Source organism: Ruditapes philippinarum, unplaced genomic scaffold (genome assembly GCF_026571515.1).
Source record: "Ruditapes philippinarum isolate M1 unplaced genomic scaffold, ASM2657151v2 ctg7425_1_1_1_1, whole genome shotgun sequence".
NCBI lineage: Eukaryota > Metazoa > Mollusca > Bivalvia > Venerida > Veneridae > Ruditapes > Ruditapes philippinarum.
In genome coordinates, this window is record NW_026859371.1 from 950 (window position 1) to 20,115 (window position 19,166).

A 19,166-nucleotide genomic window follows, 5' to 3' on the forward strand; every position below is an offset into this window, starting at 1 on the left:
AAAGTGTTTTTATTCATTAAATTTTTCAAACAAAATGGCGCCATCAATTGTAAATACACAGGGAGGTTATAAGAACGGCGAGTGCATTGGTGTGTAGAAACATTAGGGCCTTCTTTGTTTATATAAAACATTTCCGATAGTGTGATTAAAGGTTGTTTGCCTAATAAAATTCTTTAAAAAAAACGGTGACAGGATAAATAGAATAATAGATTGGTGCCGTGGATGGAGAAAGTTTATCTGGCTCTGCTCCGGAATTTATTGGGTTCGCCTTCGGCTCACCCAATAAATTCCTCCGCCTCGCCAGATAAACTTTCTCAATCCACGGCACCAACCTATTATTCTCTATATTGATTCTTTAATTCACATTACCAATTCTTAAGGAGAAACACACATCAAAATTAAGAAAATGAATTAAAATCAACAACGTATTTTTTGTATTATAATTATAAAAGCTACAAATACTTCGAGGATATATAATTTGATTTGATATGAAAAAATTAAATTTTAGGCACGGAAAATAAAAACGACTATAGATATAGAACAATATGGACTTGGGTTTGATTTTTGGAACAGAAAATGAAAATGATGCTAGATAGGGTACATACGGATTTTGCGATCCGAGAAATGAAAGCGATGAAAAGTTAATATGATATGATCCATTTTATGAAATTAAATTTTAACATCACGTGGTGCAAATGCTGGAAGTTCATTGGTTACATTCTATAATGTGTGAAATTAAAATATATATATATATATTACAAAGTGTTTATCATACATCATCACAGTATAATTATAGCTATATTTTTCTATATGCCGTAACTAAAGTAATAAACAGATAAATACTTCAACATTTTCTTCTATAATCTCCAAGATTAAAATTATATAATTAACTTCCGTACCTTCTTCTAGATCTTTGATCATATCTTCCGGAGCTTTACATTTTGCTCTTCTAGATTTATTTCCGTATTCCGTAGACGGACAAACAGAGTTCCGTTTTGGTTTTTTCTTTCCAAGACATGTACCCATTCTTATTTTAATTTGAAGTAAGAATAGAATAATATAATGCTAGCTGAGTTATTTGCTTGTCAGAGACGAAAGTAAACAGTGACGTTCTGTTTATAGAAACGACGTTGAATATGACGTCACTAAAGACGTCTGAAAACACGTCACAATTGAGTGGTCTGATGCCAGAGGGGACTAACCCTTATACTTCTGATTTTCAGAAAATTGCCACTGAAGGTTTCCAAATCCCCCAACAAAATATATTTCAGGGAGACAATATTTTACTGTTACAACATAACATATAGACAAAGAAGAATTGTTTCTCAACTGTTTATTTGATACTGCTTATGCGGCTTTTTTTAAAACCATGATTTTGTGGAATAGTTCATTCTGGCATTTGTGTATAAGTAACATCACATGTTCATATGCCAAAGTGAACTAATCCAAGCTATTGAAGTTTAAAAAAAACTATAAGAACAATTGAAACTGTACAACATTAATTCAAATCATCTGATTCATCACTGTCCCAGGTATCCCATAATGGCACTTTATTAATCATGTTTTTAAATCTTTGAGATCGGAATCCATTTGTCTGACACATATACACTGCTTGAAAATCCAATCCGAATTCAATATGTTGATAAGCTTCATAGAAAACACACCAAGCAGGTTTCTTCCATTTAGGTGAGAATTTTAAAACCTTCAGGTGGCTCTTACAAAGCATTTAAGTGCACTGATCAGGTGATAGATATGTACTTCGTTCAATATTAAGTTCTGTGATATTGACAACTTGTGGTAAGTCAACTACAATAGATTTATTCAACCGAAGAAATTCAAAATTTGACATTTCAAGTTTTTTCAGTCCTGGGTGACTTAATAAATGATGTAATTCTGAAGAATCAATAAAGCTGCATCCACATATTGATGAAATAAAATGCATTTTCATTTTCCGTATTTTCACTCGAAATATTTATGTTTTCATTACAATGAAACATATTTTCCGTATTTTCACTGGTGTCTTGCCAGACTACCTTTTTCCTAAATTCCTTAAAACACAAAATTAAAAGGGAATTCTTTTTAATAATTACAGAAAATTTGAGTTTTCTTCTCAGGGCTGGGAATCAAAACTGCGTCGTATCCTAAAATGTAAACAAACGCCGCCATCTTGGAGCGAAAAATGTATGTTTTTGTTTGTAACTCTTTTTGTTGGAAATGACTGAAAACAAGATATATGTATTAACACGCTACACTATTTTCCGCTTCGTTCGGTATATGTTGCAGGCACAACTATTTTGTAAAACAAAAGTTATAGCGAACTTGCAACTCGAAGCGGGGCAGAATTTTTATGAAAATGTGTGGATACGACGCAGTTCATATTGCTTTATCTATCGTTTTGCCATCAAATCAATTATATACTCGTTTTCAGAGTTCACCATAAACTTCAAAACATAATGTTGTATCATTTACTTAACTTTCATTTAAAAGAGATGTTTATTTTCCAAGAAAATAATGATTTTTACAAAATGATACGACGCAGTTGAAAATAAAATATGATACGACGCAGTTGTATTTTCATTGCAGGCTGAATATGGGTTAAACTATTTAAATTATGTGCTAGGTATGCCAATAACGTCCTACAACATTTCTTGTTTACAACTTAAGTCAAAAGCAGAGGTCACTCATTGTTTCATAAAAATGGAAATGTAATACAATTCTATTAAGGCTGCATTTTTCGGTCGCATTTTAGTACTAATCATAAGCATCTACAAATTCTGGAAAGCTGTATCAAATGCAATATACATTGAAACATGTGATCGCACACCCATATGACAACGTGTTTTACTGTTGCCTTAGCATCCTTATAAAATTGTTCACGTGAGTTCGAAATGGGAGTGATTACTATTTTTGATACAAAATTCAATATTCCAGTGTAACCTCCACTGGACCCTGTATTAATCAGGAATGACTTTTTTCTTAAATAAAGAGAAAAAATTACAAATTTTGAAAAGGTCTCTCGCTATCGGGAATGCGCAAATTGCATGCCTATCGTTGTTACTTGTAATGAGCAATAATTTCCGTCAATTCCGTAATTACTTATGTCTTTTACGTGCCAATTTCATTGTATTCATTTTCTTAATAATCGACGAGGACAGATGAGCTTTATTATTTGAAACTGAACATTAAATTTTTTAAATTATATTATAAATGGTTAAGCTACAATATATTTTTGCAAGTATAGGTTATGCGTTCCGTTTAGTCATTTTATGTTCAGCGCCGCGGAACTTTACCCCTGCGTTTCTTTATCGCCGATGAGGAAAGGTCTACGGAATATATTTTTTCTATATTTGCACTTAAGTATCATTCTTCTCCATCAAAAACCTTTACAAAATCGAGTTACATATGATACAACTACAAATTATTTTGTAAAAAAGGTGTCCGTTTTGCAAAGGTATTTTACGCTATGCGCCGATAAATTTGATACAGATATAGGCAGACATGATCTTTCAACAGTATTGAAGAATTATTAAGTTTTCACAATATTGAACAGAAAATGTCAGATTATCGTATCGAATTTTCAACAGAAGAGGCATGACATCTTAACATACCTTCATACTAAAGTGTGATTTTTATTTGATAATGAATTGCCTGAAAACTTAAACAAAAGTTTTCAGAAAATGACTTCACAGAGGATTACCCCCTGTTTACATTGAAAATTTCTCTGCTATTAATACCGAAATAAGAAATTTAAATTTTATTCTCTTTATAATTATTTCAAATATTTATAATCTTAAAACTTCACGCCAGAAGTTAATAAAAAAGCTGCTTATTTGTACAGCTGACGTTAACAAATTTTGTTGAAAAAACAAATCAGACAGGTGTGTCCGACTGAGGCCGAGCTGTTTATGTTTACTGAATTCAAATCACTTGAACTGAACTGCTATGAATTCGAAAACCACCAGGGACTTTTTATTCTTTTGTGTGGAAAACCTATCAAGCTAGTTTCAAAATGTCGACGGTTCTCTGCAGGTACAACATTTTGCCTGAAATAATGCACAAAGGCGCACCTGAGGTCCTCGCCCCTAGTAAAGCTAATGTGTATAGTGAAAGTTTGAAAAGAAACCACAAAAAAGCAGTCATTACCCAGAACATGCAGAACCACAGTTAACTTAGAGCGTAGCTAGCCAAAATGAATTTAAGTTAACAGATTTCTACATTTTTTTTTTTGCGAAAAAAATAGGGATAATATTGAACATACAGGAAAATATAAGAAATTATTTCAGATATTATGATCAATAAGGTAACGTTCATGTTTAACTGAAAAGTTTTTTATCTAGCGCAAGTGATTATTCCATAAAATAGAAAAATATTGCCAAAATTATCCCTGTTGAAAAGATTGCCAAAAATACAACTGCGTCGTATCATATTTTATTTCAACTGCGTCGTATCATTTCGTAAAAATCATTATTTTCTTAGAAAATAAACATCTCTTTTTAATAAAATTTTAGTAAATGATGCAAAATTATATTTCGAAGTTTATGGTGAACTCTGAAACAAATATATAATTGATTTGAAGGAAAAAACGATAGATAAAGCAATATGAACTGCGTCGTATCCACACATTTTCATAAAAATTCTGCCTCGCTTCGAGTTGCAAGTTCGCTATAACTTTTGTTTTACAAAATAGTTGTGCAAGCAACATATACCGAACGAAGCGGAAAATAGTGTAGCGTGTTAATACATATATCTTGTTTTCAGTCATTTCCAACAAAAAGAGTTATAAACAAAAACATACGTTTTTCATTTCAAGATGGCGGCGTTTGTTTACATTTTGTAGGATACGACGCAGTTTTGATTCCCAGCCCTGTTTCTTTTAATACAGGATAAATTTTCATCTTGTTGTAGAAAAAGAATCATATTTCACTCGTGGCTACAGCCACTCGTGAAATACCACTCGATGAAAATAAATTCTGTATTTGTAGAAAAAAAACTTGAATATCCTTCATATCCCATACAATAATTTAACAAACTTATAGTAATCTGCAGAATTATAATTTTCACAATAACAGATATTATTGATGTAAAACATTTATTTGTGTTCATTAATATTATTTACATGTAGAAGTCTTTCCATTAACCATTTTTTCAATTTTGGTAAAATAATTTTCATGGGTTTGTTTACAGTACCAAAAGTGAACTAACCCAATAATAAACACCATTTCTCTTTGTATTTTGTAAATTTCTATAGTGTACTAACCCATTGTTTTTAGATAAAGCAAAATAAAAGGTTATTAATGCAGGATTTCATGTCTGTACACCTTCATCATAATCGCACCATTATGAATCATCAAGTTTCTTTATATGTAATACTATGTAATTCATTTAAACAAAAATCCCACCTCACCAATTAAAAAACTACTAAATCTTTAATAAATGATACAAAATGGGTTTTACCACTTGGAATATAGTCAGGGTCTTTCACTGAGTCATCACTCTCCTCTTGAAATATTTCTTCAGGAAGAGTTTAAGTTATTTTTGCCATTTTTGCCATTTGCTACATCGAGGCATTTTCTAGTTTCGGCCATTTTGCTTGATAGTTCACTTTGGCACAACAACAAACAAACTTATCAAGCACTATTGGTTCCTGGTTCGCTCTGGCAAACTTGTATGTAAAGACTTACTGTTGAAGTGGGATAGTTCACCTGTTTAAATTTTCCCACATTTTTTACTATAGGAAGCTGGGAACCAGACTAAATGATAGAGATTTTTTGAAGAGTACTCATGGTTAGAGAACTCATTTCTTAAGATTTTGTGGGTTAGTTCTCTTTGGCATAAGACCACACAATTCATCTACGTTTTTTGTTGATTTTTTGATTATTATTTAGCCAGTCAAACGTCAAATAGTTTTATGGAGATTTTTCTAATGATGTTTGTCAATATGTTCTTTTAACTTTATTCTCCTTTAAAATGATGACTGAACTGCGTTATCTGCCAATCTGCTGACTGAACCCGACGGGAATAGACCTACAAAGTATGGCGAGGAAGAATTATATGGTGCGTAGGAACAGACGGCTTTAAAAGCATGCCGTTAGCTAGCGTAATGTCCAGCCTTGTCATGTTCTCAATCTCTCAAATGCCACTGTAAAGTTTTGGCTAATAGACGCCTTGCAGAATGTAAGGTCAATTTCAGGTCACTCGTGTTTTATTTAGTGGAAGCAGAAAGCTGTTTACTGATAAGCCTCCAGAACAAGTTTAAAAAGAAGTTATATCACAATAATCATACTTTAATTTTTAAAATAAGCAGTTGTTATTAGCAAAATATATCTTAAATGTTTCAGAAATTTGTGAATTATTTGATACTTTGTCTGTTAGTGTATTTTGGGTTTGTTTTATGTAAAAATTAAGGATATTTCTTAATGGTGAATAAAATAGTTAAAAAAACTAATGAAATATCATAAATGAAATATTCTAATGAAATATTTTTCATAAAATTCAAAAATGGTAACATTATGATATTTCCATCTCACGGTCGGCTCTCAACATAGAATATTTCTTTTATTGAAAACACATAAAAACTGTGCATTTACAGAATAAAATGTTGCGGAACAAGATGTTATGCTACTACTTTAAATAGGTTTTTAACAAAACAAAACATTTATTTCATACAGGCATTCTTACTCAAATTTATGGATGCTCAAATAGGCAAAACACAGAATGTTCTTAAATTCCTAAATACGTATTGTGGAGAAGGGATGCATGGACAAACGCTATCAAAAAAGATTTGACCAAGAAAATTAAAGCCGTGGCAACCAACAAATAATTCTTTGCATGCATTTTACGTTTTATAATATGACAAATTGTTTTGCTTCACGATTTTTACTATGTTTCATAACATAAATCATTATTAAGTAACTGGCAGGTCTAATAATGTCTCCATTCCACATAGTAAATTAATCGTTAGCAAAATATTAAAGTTTAGCCTTAATTTTATTAACAGGCTTTTCTGCAGAAGTGGAAATATTTTAAATGACTGGGTTATGCATTTCAGAAGTCAATGAATATCTGTTTAGTTTGGATAGATGTTACACAAATATATGTATATAAACCAGTCTGTTGATTTCATATTTTGAATTCTGATATTTCTTATAATATTGGTAGTTTTGAATTGTAGTTTTGAAACTGAGTTTATGCCTGAGAACAGGCTGTTCATGTCGAAACACTGGTACACAATTCAATAATAATAATAATAATAAAACTTATAATAATGATGATGATGATGATGATGATGATGATGATTAAGATGATGATGATGATGATGAAAATTTTATTTAAAGGGGCAACATAGTTTGGCAAGTTCAAGCTTCCTTTTGAGTCTCTATCAAAATGTACATATAGTATACAGTTCAAACAAATGATTTATATAAAGATACATATTGTTTATCTAGTATTAAAATGATTTTGCATATATTCAGGGAGGAGAGTGTTTAGGGATAAACTTTGTAGGAAAATAAAATGGCCTTTTTTATAATTTACTCTCAGAGAATTTTATAAATACAGTTTAATTAAGAAAATTACTTATCAGTGGGCGCATTGAATGTTAGTATCTGTAGCTTATCCAAGATTTTTATTTTCAAATAATAATGGATCAAAAGTGTTTTGTCTGCAGAAATGGATAGTTTATTAAAGTAAAAAATAAATAGATTTCTATACAGACAAAAAAGTATAAAGAATAAAACCCAAAGACAAGGTCATTTTGAGCATGTGTACACTCTTTTCCATGAACTTAGGCTATTAGCAGACAGTTTTCTGCCTCCAGAGATTAACTGTGGTCAGTAATGATATGCAGCGTTCTATTTTTAGTAATTTTGAAAGGGGTCTATACTCTCTGGAAGTGAAACGGACTCTAAATCATCACCATTTTGTGCTACAAATTAAACCTTTTTGGGCATTATACTCCAATACGATACCTATCTACAAAAAAATTGTCTTTTTTGTTTCCGTGTGAGATATTTGAACGAAATTTCGAATTTTACGTACATCAGTCCTGCCTCTGGATAGTTTTTCCTACAAAGTTACCTCCCTTTATGCATTGCAATAATTATTTCATGTTGAGTTACTCCCCTTTGTTTCCTTACTGCATTTGTATTATGTAATTCCTGAGAATCAAAAGAGCGAACATTACCAGATTACAGTTGCTGAAACACGTGTAAATTTGAATTTTTATCTATGTTTATAATAATTAAGTGTATAGTTTTGTTAAATGTCTTTATTTTTTATGTTTCTACTGTAAGTCATCTTTTGAATGTACATTGTAGATCTAACGTACTAGATCAAAACATAACTTCAACAACATTCAACGTACATCTGCACTGATTTAATCTAGATCTACACATGTAGAATCAAGTGTACAGTACATTGTTATACTGGTTGGGGAGATAACTTCGGCTGGTTGATAAACTCGGCTTTTTAAAATTAAATCGAGTTATCAGAGTTTTTAATCTAATCAAGCTCACCATCTCATACTATCGCTGGAATTCGACAATATCTGGAGATTTTGTAAAGTTTGGTAAGATATTTAAAAAATTACACAGACTTTTACCTGTTTGTTTACAAAACATGCCTATAAAAAGTACGGGAATCCCATTGTTGTGCGCATGTGCAGCAGATGCTCATTTTGAGGCCCGCACAGGGGTACTTTTATATATTGACCGATTACCGGTAAAGAAGACGACGTTTACCCATACATTTTGTAAATGAAATTCAGACTTCTTGCTAACTCAGAAAAAAGGCAGATTACTCAATTGTAATCTTTAAGTGGAATGGATTGAAAGACTGATGTTAAATGCTTCTTTTATATGTTATTGTGTAGGTTGGATACCACTAAATTAATTTCTTCTGTACTCTGTTAAGCTAAGCAAATATAAATTTTAATCACTAATTCTACATATTTCGTTATACGTTAATAAATGATAATGCATGTGTTTTTACTTAAAAATGATTTATATGTTACATAGTACGTTGCATATAAATATCGTGTTATCATAGATATTCATTATACTAACGTAATGCTCAACAGTTTTGGTAACAAATATTTTCTATTTGACATAAATGAACAGCAACGAAATAATAAAATGTCTTAACATGTTATTTTACGTTTTAACTAACTCATTTAAGAAGAAAAACAAAGAGCCGGAATTATCTACTCGCGCGCGCATAAAATATCCTTTTTACGTACCTCTTCCAGGGCCTCTTAAAATTGCCCGTTATGTTTCTAAATATAACTTTTATGATGATACCGGAAAATCGAAGAGCTTAAGTTTATTATGGTGCAAGATTCATCAGAATACGTAAACAAATAAATGAAATATGCCCCCAAAACACTGATTTTCGGCCGAGTTTATCTCCCAAACCAGTAGAGTCTAACATCTAATAATGCCGGGATTTGTTTTTTTACTTTCGGTTTAATTTCTAGAATATCATTTTCATTTTACAATTTACATGCAATCTGATATCATTGACTTGTAGATCTGTAGGACGTTTAAGGTAATTTCCTACTTTCGGTTTGGAAGAGTTGATAAGAACATACTGTAACTTTTGTTAAGGTAATAAGTTGTATTCTATATACTTTTATCTTTAGTTCACCTATTTCAAAAGTATTTCAAATCTTCAACTGAGTATTTTTAACCTGATGTTTCAAAATTTAAATAGGAAATTATTACCTCTAGATTGTCTTCACAATAAATATAAACTACTTATCCACCAGGGACTTTGCCAAGGTCAAGGCATTATTTTGGCCCTGGTAATAGGGTGAAAATTCCCTGTCCACGCAGTTAAATTTTTAGTTTTTGGTCACGGTCCACTGTATAAATTTTTGTATACATGTCAGTCTTAATTTTTCTCCATTGACTAGGGCTACTAACCAAGGGAACTGTATCATTTACAAGATCCTTAGCAAATAGTAAATATTTTATAAGGATTAGAGTTACACCGTTGATATTTTCTACAATATGTTTTCTTGATATTTGTACTTTTTCAGACATACTGACTAGAACTTCACCATGGCAACGTCTTCTGCCTCAGTTAGATGGCGAGTACAAGGAAATACTCACTTCTTCAGTGCGAGTACTACAAGTGTCCCTGTTGTACAGAAGGGAAGGTACCAGAAAGCCCTCGCATGCTACGAGAGTGCTCATTCAGTAGGGTCTTGTGATGAAGATATTTCGTCCGCTGCCAAAAATGTGGGAGTTACGGCATGGAAAATGGCAAAACTGGCTGTTGATACAGGTATTTGATTTTTGAAAAAATTGGAAACCTTTTTATTATTGTTTCATACACATGTATTTTGTAAGATTTTTATGCCCCCACCATGTAATGGCCGGGGCATATAGTGTTACCCTGTTCCGTCATTCCGTCCTTCCATCATTCCATCCTTCCGTCATTCTGTCATTCCGTCATCATCAGTTTCCGTTCATTATCTTAACAACGGTTGGACACATTCAACTCAAATTTGACATATGGATATGTCATGAGAAAATACAGGTCAAGTTCGAATTTGGTCATGGTTCGATGATTTTTGGCAGAGTTATGCCCCTTTTACTTTGAAAATAATATGAAATTTTCAGTTTCCGTTCATTATCTCCCTCAAGGTACAACACATTCAACTCAAAGGTGACATATGGATGCGTCAAAAGAATGCGCAGGTCAAGTTCAAATTTGGTCATTGTTCAATGATTTTTGCAGAGTTATGCCCCTTTCACTTTGAAAGTAATATGAAATTTTCAGTTTCCGTTTATTATCTCCCCAATGGTACAACACATTCAACTCAAATTTGACATATGGATATGTTTTTGGAATGCCCAGGCCAAGTTCGAATTTGGTCATGGTTCAATGATTTTTGGCAGAGTAATGCCCCTTTCACTTTGAAAATAATATGAAATTTACAGTTTCTGTTCATTATCTACCCAACAGTGTTACATATTCAACTTTAATTTGACATATGGATATGTCAAAGAAATGGGCAGGTCAAGTTGGAATTTGGTCATGGTTTGAGGATTTTTTGGCAGAGTTATGTCCCTTTCACTTTGAAAATAATATAGATACATCTTAAGAATAAGCAGATTAAGTTTGAATTTGGTCATGGTTCAATGATTTTAGACAAACTTATCTTTCTTAAATGTTGGAAAAATTTTGAACTTTCAGTTTCAGCACTCATTCTTTTAGCCATTATTTTGGCTACAAATATGCAATATGCTATTTCTAAAAGGTTAAGACTGAATAATTTCAGTGCCTTGAACATTGTATGGAAATGGTTTGTGTTAACATTGAAAAGTTTTAAGGGCTTTGAACTTAAAATGAAAAAAATAATTAATGCACCATCTGAAATTTTGGCTGCATGCGGGGGCATCCGTGGCATGATGACACATTTCTAGTTATATTTCAGTTATCTCGAACACTGTATTCCAACAGAGTCTTTCAAATATTTGAAGGACGCTGATTATAAATATCTGCTTATGCAAATCAGTTGAGTGTCATGTTTGTATCCTGTAGTTTTGAAGTTTTAAATATGAACTATTAATTTGTAAGAAACATTTATTTTACATTTTGCAGGAGACAAGTGGCCTGTGATAAAGGTATATTTGAAGCAGTCGTTAAAGTATTTCAACCATGCCTTCCGGAAAGGTAAAAGTTGCGGGAAATCAAATAAATGGCTTGACAATATCATCGCTCAATGCAGGTAAATCATTTTGTCCTTCGGTTCTTGAAGTCTAGACCAAGATCTATGCAGACTGTTGGCTGTACTTTAGATTTGTTATTTCTGTAACCATGTTGTTGATATATTCATCTGACTTTGAAACATTTGACCTTCATTGCCTTGGTTTTGTTTTCCATGACATAGTTGATGTGATGTGTCCAGCTTAGACATGGAATTTTATTATGGAGGTAATCTTATTTGCTAGCATAGGGAAGGCTTTGTGTAGCATTCAGGACTAAATTAACCAGTGTACAATTTATCCACATTCATGGGATACCAATAGTTGATTAACCATGATTAATATATAGTTGGATAAAAGTTCATTGCTGGGCAGTTGGGGGATATCCTGGCTACCTGGCCACTGCCTGAAAATTATGCATGAAGTTACACTTTAGGCAGACCTCATTATCTATGAAAGCTTGAAATTTACCACTTGACCCTGTGCAGATATCACTTTAGACACATCAAAAAGTGATATTCATGTAGGAAAACAAAGATTTAAAAAATATTTGTTAGTATTTCAAATCACTGATATTGCTTGTATACATGAAAAGAGCTTAAATTCACTCATATGCTATTTCAACTGCAAGGTTCTTACGATTTTCCCAAAGTTTGTCTATAATATTAATCATTGGTTGTATGTAAAAATCTCCTTTTCTCACAGGTTGTTAAACAATAATAAATAATGAAATCCATTATTTAAGATGTTTTGCTTACAGGGGTTGTTGGGAAGAAATAGGAAATGCAACAGAATCTTTGAAGGAGACTGATGAAGAAGATCGTATAGTTACAATCCGGGAATGTATAGATTTTATACCGACCAATGACATGAAAGCTGAATGTTTCTTGGCCATTGCCGGTATGTGATGACTGTCATTTGAACTGCATTTGATAGCTAGAATTAACAGTTCATCCATGTGAACATCATATCATATTCAGACTAATACAGTACAATACAAAATACTTAGGTCTTCCTCCACTAATAAAGCTGGAAGGTCACCATCTGACCCTTAACAGTGTGCATGTACAAAGTCATTGTTAAATGATTAAAAGTTACCCTACTTATAGTGGCAGAATGATATTTTGTTCCAGAATATTTTATTCTATTTACGTACAATATTCATGTGTGTTAAATAACAGAGACATTCTTAGTTACAAATCTTTTTAGAATCAACCATAAAATTATGGAAACAATCTAATTTTACTGTTTATTAATGTTTTATAAGAACTTGTCGTAAGATATAGCTTTATATCCTTTATTCAAATTCTTACTTTCACCCTGAAAAAATCTTTTCCGGGACGGTCGGCTGATTTCCGTGACAATCCCGGACGTAAGTTGAAACATTTTGAAATTTTTGAGCTGCTGTTTATTTTTTTTTTTTTTTTTTTTTTTCAAATTGGGAAGAAAAAAAGGCCATTTTTGGATTAGGAATGGGACCTTACTTCAACTCCTGGTGATATGGTGAAAGTGTCCTGTGTATGCCTGAGAACTCTGATTTCAGTATATGATTAAATGCCCATTATATGAGAATGATTTATGCTTAATATATACATGGATACTTATTATGTGTTTTCCCTACCACAGAGTTTCATTTCCACGATGGGGTAAAGGCTGTGGCCTTAGGAGATTACAAGAAATGCTTGTGTAGCATGCATGATTGTTTCTTCCCACTGGCGGAGGCACTAAAATATGGCCAGGGTGAGGAGAGAATTCGGAAAGAACATTCTGTACTGGAAACAGATGTTATGCTTAACAGAGCATTGGCAGAATCCATGCAATCCAGACAAACAGGTGAGAATGACTTATTTATTTCTGCTGTATAAAGTTTATTCAATAATTAGTTGAATATTTTTAAGAATTCAGTACAATACACTCATAAAGAGTTTGAAATCTATACTGGACAAGGAACTAAATGAGGTACAAGCCTTGTCGAATATATGTTTTATAACTGTGTACTGATTCTGTTAGACATTAACATAGATTTAGGAGGCACTTTTAAACAGGCAAACAGGTACCGGTAAGAATATCTGAAACACTGCCAATATTTGTGTTTCGCTCTCCGATCTGTGTTAGTTTTTGCTCAAATGCTTCACATATACTGTTTAAGTGGACATTTTCGTGCGTTTAAAAGTTAGAGAATTTAAAATTCTAGACATTTTGCATGAGAAATACTAGTAAACCATGTAAGGGTAGAATTACATAATATTTTGTTGATATTTAGGCTAGAGAAAGTTCACTTTGTCAATTCACAAAATTCGCCAATATTTCCGCGTCGCTAACTTAACCACTCATACAGTAATTAAATATCATTTTATACCGTAAGAAAATAATTATATCTTATTTTTTTCTGCTGTTTAAGTGAATATGTAGTTGAATATCTTAAAATATTTTGAGGTTATTATAAATTGTCAATAAATGCTTAATTCAGGGTTTTCATGTTTTCTGATATTTCTGACTTGTACCCATGAGATTATTACATATATGCTTTGTGTATTTAAAGGTGATGTGTTATTAGAAAAAGTTCTAAAGGATGAGGAGATGTTGAACATTGACATGGTTTGGGAGATCATTGACTGGTACAAGAATGCTATTCTAAGGGTATGACATCATGGCTATTTTTAAACATTTACAAATTCATAGACTGTATACTTTGCCGAATTTGTGCAATGGACATTTGTCCTGCTTTGAATTTGGAATGATAATATGTTGTATGACATCAGATATGACATCATTATACCAATTTGATGATGTCAGGAAAGTTACTTGTGTGCTGAATGTAATTCAATAAGCCTATTTCCATTGTTTTCTTCTCTGTTATAATATAATGCATTTATAAAAGAATGTTAAAGGGACTCCACTGAACAATTTTAACAAGCAAGACTGGAAATACTTTTCTTTGGTCTGTATATCTTTTGAAGAAGGTCTGGACCAATAACTTCTGTGTCAATTTTCAGATCATTTCCCGAACTCGTTTTTTAGAGTCATCAGTTTTACTGTGCGAAATGACCCCAAAAGGAAAAGCGTTGTAATGCTTTTCATGCAAAATGGGCTAAGAATCGCATAATAATCGATTTTCAATTGGATTCTTAGCATATTTCTCTATTACTCTTTATAAAATTTTCCATGTTTAGGAGTTTCACTTGATCTATGTAAGAATTTCAAATTTTATTTGACCTCCTTTAATACTATTGTTTATTATCTAGATGATATGTAATTCTTCACAGAAACCTATTGCCTTCATAATTTTATTTTCTATCAAATAAACTTGGAACAATGCAACATTATATGCACACAAAGTTAATATCTATTTCTTAACTAAAAGATTTTGTGAGTTCATGTATGTGTTAATTAATTAATATAATTTTATTGTCAACACATTTTTTTTTCAAAAAGTATACACATACATTTTATATAAATATATTTGAATCTTCAATCTGTATTCAGGCACGGGATGTAGATATGAAACAGGAGGCCATGGCACTCTACAAGATTGGCTTGGTTTATGATAAAGTATTCAAAGTGAAATTCCGAGCAAAAACTTACCTGAAGAAAGCTCTGGAGCTTGCTCAGTCTATGACCCCTCGAAATTTTACCACAGAAGGTTATTAATCAATATTTTGTTTTATAAATTGGATACCAATCAACTGTGATGTTTGATTTTTAGCTCACCTGTCACAAAGTGACAGGATGAGCTTTTGTGATCGCTTTTCGTCCGGCGTCCGTCCGGCGTCCCTCGTCCGTCCGTAAACTTTTGCTTTAAATGACATCTCCTCATAAACCACTGAGCCAATTTCATCCAAACTTCACAGGAATGTTCCTTTGGTTGTCACCTTTAAAAATTGTTCAAAGAATTTAATTCCATGTAGAACTCTGGTTGCCATGGCAACCGAAAGAAAAATCTTTAAATATCTTCTTTAAAACAACCCTAAGAGCTAGATCTTAGATATTTGGCATGAAACATCTTCTAGTGAGTGTCTACCAAGTTTGTTCAAATAAAAGCCCTGGGGTCAAAATTGGCCCTGCCCCAGGGGGTCATTGATTTTCCCTATATGCATATAGTAAAAACTTAAAAAATCTTCTTTTAAAGAACCCAAAAGGCTAGAGCTAAGATATTTGGCATGAAACATCTTCTAGTGAGTGTCTACCAAGTTTGTTCAAATAAAAGCCCTGGGGTCAAAATTGGCCCCGCCCCGGGGGTCATTGATTTTCCCTATATGCATATAGTAAAAACTTAAAAAATCTTCTTTTAAAGAACCTTAAGAGCTAGAGCTTAGATATTTGGCATGAAACATCTTCTAGTGAATGTCTACCAAGTTTGTTCAAATAAAAGCCCTGGGGTCAAAATTGGCCCCGTCCCAGGGGGTCATTGATTTTCCCTATATGCATATAGTAAAAACTTAAAAAATCTTCTTTTAAAGAACCCAAAGAGCTAGAGCTAAGATATTAAGCATGAAACATCTTCTAGTGAGTGTCTACCAAGTTTGTTCAAATTAAAGCCCTGGGGTCAAAATTGGCCCCGCCCCGGGGTCATTGATTTTCCCTATATGCATATAGTAAAAACTTAAAAATCTTCTTTTAAAGAACCGTAAGTGCTAGAGAGCTTAGATATTTGGCATGAAACATCTTCTAGTGAATGTCTACCAAGTTTGTTCAAATAAAAGCCCTGGGGTCAAAATTGGCCCCGCCCCAGGGGGTCATTGATTTTCCCTATATGCATATAGTAAAAAATCTTTTCTTTTAAAGAACCCAAAGAGCTAGAGCTAAGATATTAAGCATGAAACATCTTCTAGTGAGTGTCTACCAAGTTTTTACAAATTAAAGCCCTGGGGTCAAAATTGGCCCCGCCCTTGGGGTCATTGATTTTCCCTATATGCATATAGTAATTAAAAACTTAAAAAAATCTTCTTTTTAAAGAACCATAAGAGCTAGAGCTAAGATATTTTGGCATGAAACGTCTTCTAGTGAATGTCTACCAAGTTTGTTCAAATTTAAAAGCCCTGGGGTCAAAAATTGATCCCCGCCCCAGGGGGTCATAGATTTTCCCTATATGCATATAGTAAAAAAAACTTAAAAAATCTTCTTTTAAAAGAACCCAAAGAGCTAGAGCTAAGATATTTAGCATTGAAACATCTTCTAATGAGTGTCTACCAAGTCTGTTCAAATAAAAGCCCTGGGTCAAAAATTGGCCCCGCCCAAAAACTTAAAAAAAATCTTCTTTTAAAGAACTCAAAGAGCTAGAGCTAAGATATTTAGCATGAAATATGTTTTCTAATGGGTTTGTCTACCAAGTATGTTTCAAATAAAAGCCCTGGGCGTCAAAACTGGCCCCGCCCGGGGGTCATTGATTTTCCTTATATGTGTGTGTAGCAAAAACTTAAAAATCTTCTTTTTTTGAAAAAAACCCAAATAGCTAGAGTTTAGATATTAAGCATGAAACATCTTTAAGTAAAATATCTACAAAGTTTGTTCAAATAAAAGCCCTGGGGTCAAAAACTGGCCCTGCCCCAGGGGTGTCATTGTTTTTAACTATATGTGTATAGTTAAAAACTTTAAAAATCTTCTTTTAAAAAAAACCCAATGAAGCTAGAACTTGGGTAAAAAATTTGGCCTGGGGGTGGGGGGGGGGGGGGCTATATACAGGTGAGCGACCTCAGGGCCATTATGGCCCTCTTGTTTTCATGGTTTTATGGAATGTACATAAGTTACTTAATTTGCCATAAGTCTTATTGGTTATTTCAGGTCTCTCTTGTAATTTTCATAGTTTGTATGTACATACTATTTCCATTTGAATTTATCAGACACCACTGAACACCCTTTACAGATTTGTCATGGCTTTTACGCTGGTGCTGCCAGCTTTTGCCTAAAATAATGCATAAAAGTGCACCACATGTTTCCTACACTAGTAAAATTTGAAAAGTCACCATATGAGTTTTGACATTCCCAAAATTTTTTCTTTCTTTTTTAATTTTTAATTTTTGTTTTTACATTTTTTTTAGTTTGATCAAAAATTTAAAGTTTTAGAAAAAAATTTAGAATAATTTTTTATACAAGTTTTAACTTTGTCTTTAGATGTCTTTGACTATGATAATCTCACCTTGATTCAGGGCTCTTGAGTTATCTTGAAGATTTTCCTTATGTGTCAGATAAATAAAGGACTCTTATAAGCCTATGTAGCTTTCTGATCAATCTCAAAATGTATTGTGTAATTATTGTTCATCATGCAAAATGTAAATATAAATAGAGGATATTCAAGTTTTTTCTATAATACATGATTTATTTTCATTGAGTGGTATGAAAATAAATATTTCATGAGTGGCGGTAGCCACAAGTGAAATATGGTAATTTTCATGCCACAAGATGAAAATAAATCATGTATTTATAGAAAAAACTTGAATTTTCTGTTTATTATATACATTTTCTCTTTTTTGTGATAAAATTTGAAAGACTTTCCCTTAAATTTTTGTGTACTGGCAGAATCAAAAAGAAAGTAGTCCGGCAAGACACCAGTGAAAATACGGAAAATATGTTTCACTGCAGTGAAAAATAAATTTTTACAGTGAAAATACGGAAAATGAAAATACGCATTTTATTTCTCAAAATTTCATTTGTAAGTATATAATATTTATTGATTGAATTTGTTTTAACAAAAAAATGATTTTAAGTAGCAGTCAATTTCTTGTGAGGACAAAGAAAAAAATATTTCTATTTTCTATGCTAGAATGGTTCAAAGATTGTACTTCCATCCTTGAGAGGTACCAGCAAGAAACAGTCCAGTATGAGCAGGAAAAAGACAACAAACTCAAGGAAGAAGCAAGGAAAAAGCTCAAACCGGAAATTGATGAACTGGACAAGCACGAAACTGACACCGTCTTAGAATTCCTTCGATTCGTGTACAAGAAATATCCACGAAAGAATGCCACTCACAAACTAGATGTGACAGATGATACAAAGCAATTGGAATTTGACCAGAGGTATAAATTACTTCAGAAAGCTGTCATACATTTTCATCCTGACAGAGTGGTGGCCGAGGAAGAGGGACTAGAGGCGAAGCTGTTGAGTGAAGAGATAACAAAACGTTTAACAAAGAGATATGAGAACATAAAATCTCAGAAGTGAAGGAAGGAAGGAAGCAAAAAAGGGTTGTCACAAAGCATTTTGGGATAGGATAAGAATGTTCATTGAAACTGTATATTATATCTTTATAAAGAATTGGACAAATATACTCATAACATCTTATATTTTTAAACTGGAAAGAAATGACAGACTTTTAATGATAAAGATTCGAGAAAGATACTGTGTTGAGAAGAAACTCAAATCTCAGTAGTGAAGGTAAAAAGGTTGTGCTTAAGCATGTTTGAGATTTGATTGAGCTTCATTTCATTTTTATACCAATAATACTCGTATTGAGTCACT

The 19,166-nt window shown here is 32.5% G+C and overlaps 1 protein-coding gene across 2 annotated transcripts; it reads left to right on the forward strand.

Annotated features, from left to right (window-relative positions):
* The first annotated feature begins 8,100 nt into the window (after window positions 1–8,100).
* LOC132756257 (uncharacterized) lies at window positions 8,101–18,878 on the forward strand. Of its 2 annotated transcripts, none has more exons than XM_060747274.1 (8): window positions 8,101–8,206; window positions 10,037–10,284; window positions 11,608–11,734; window positions 12,472–12,611; window positions 13,338–13,544; window positions 14,254–14,351; window positions 15,198–15,354; window positions 18,472–18,878. In XM_060747274.1, the coding sequence occupies exons 2-8, from the start codon at window positions 10,059–10,061 to the stop codon at window positions 18,867–18,869; spliced, it is 1,353 nt and encodes a 450-aa protein (XP_060603257.1). In that variant the 5' UTR covers window positions 8,101–8,206; window positions 10,037–10,058; the 3' UTR covers window positions 18,870–18,878. The 2 variants fall into 2 exon arrangements, with proteins under 2 accessions (XP_060603257.1, XP_060603258.1); XM_060747275.1 differs by lacking the exon at window positions 8,101–8,206 and adding an exon at window positions 9,526–9,602.
* Window positions 18,879–19,166: the final 288 nt, after the last annotated feature.

What these genes read in the sequence shown, in the direction of transcription:
- LOC132756257 (XM_060747274.1), top strand. Translation starts at nt 10,059, where the DNA reads ATGGCAACGTCTTCTGCCTCAGTTAGATGGCGAGTACAAGGAAATACT. An exon ending in AAAACTGGCTGTTGATACAG is followed by an intron (nt 10,285 to 11,607) that starts GTATTTGATTTT and finishes TACATTTTGCAG; the next exon opens with GAGACAAGTGGCCTGTGATA. An exon ending in CATGCAATCCAGACAAACAG is followed by an intron (nt 13,545 to 14,253) that starts GTGAGAATGACT and finishes GTGTATTTAAAG; the next exon opens with GTGATGTGTTATTAGAAAAA.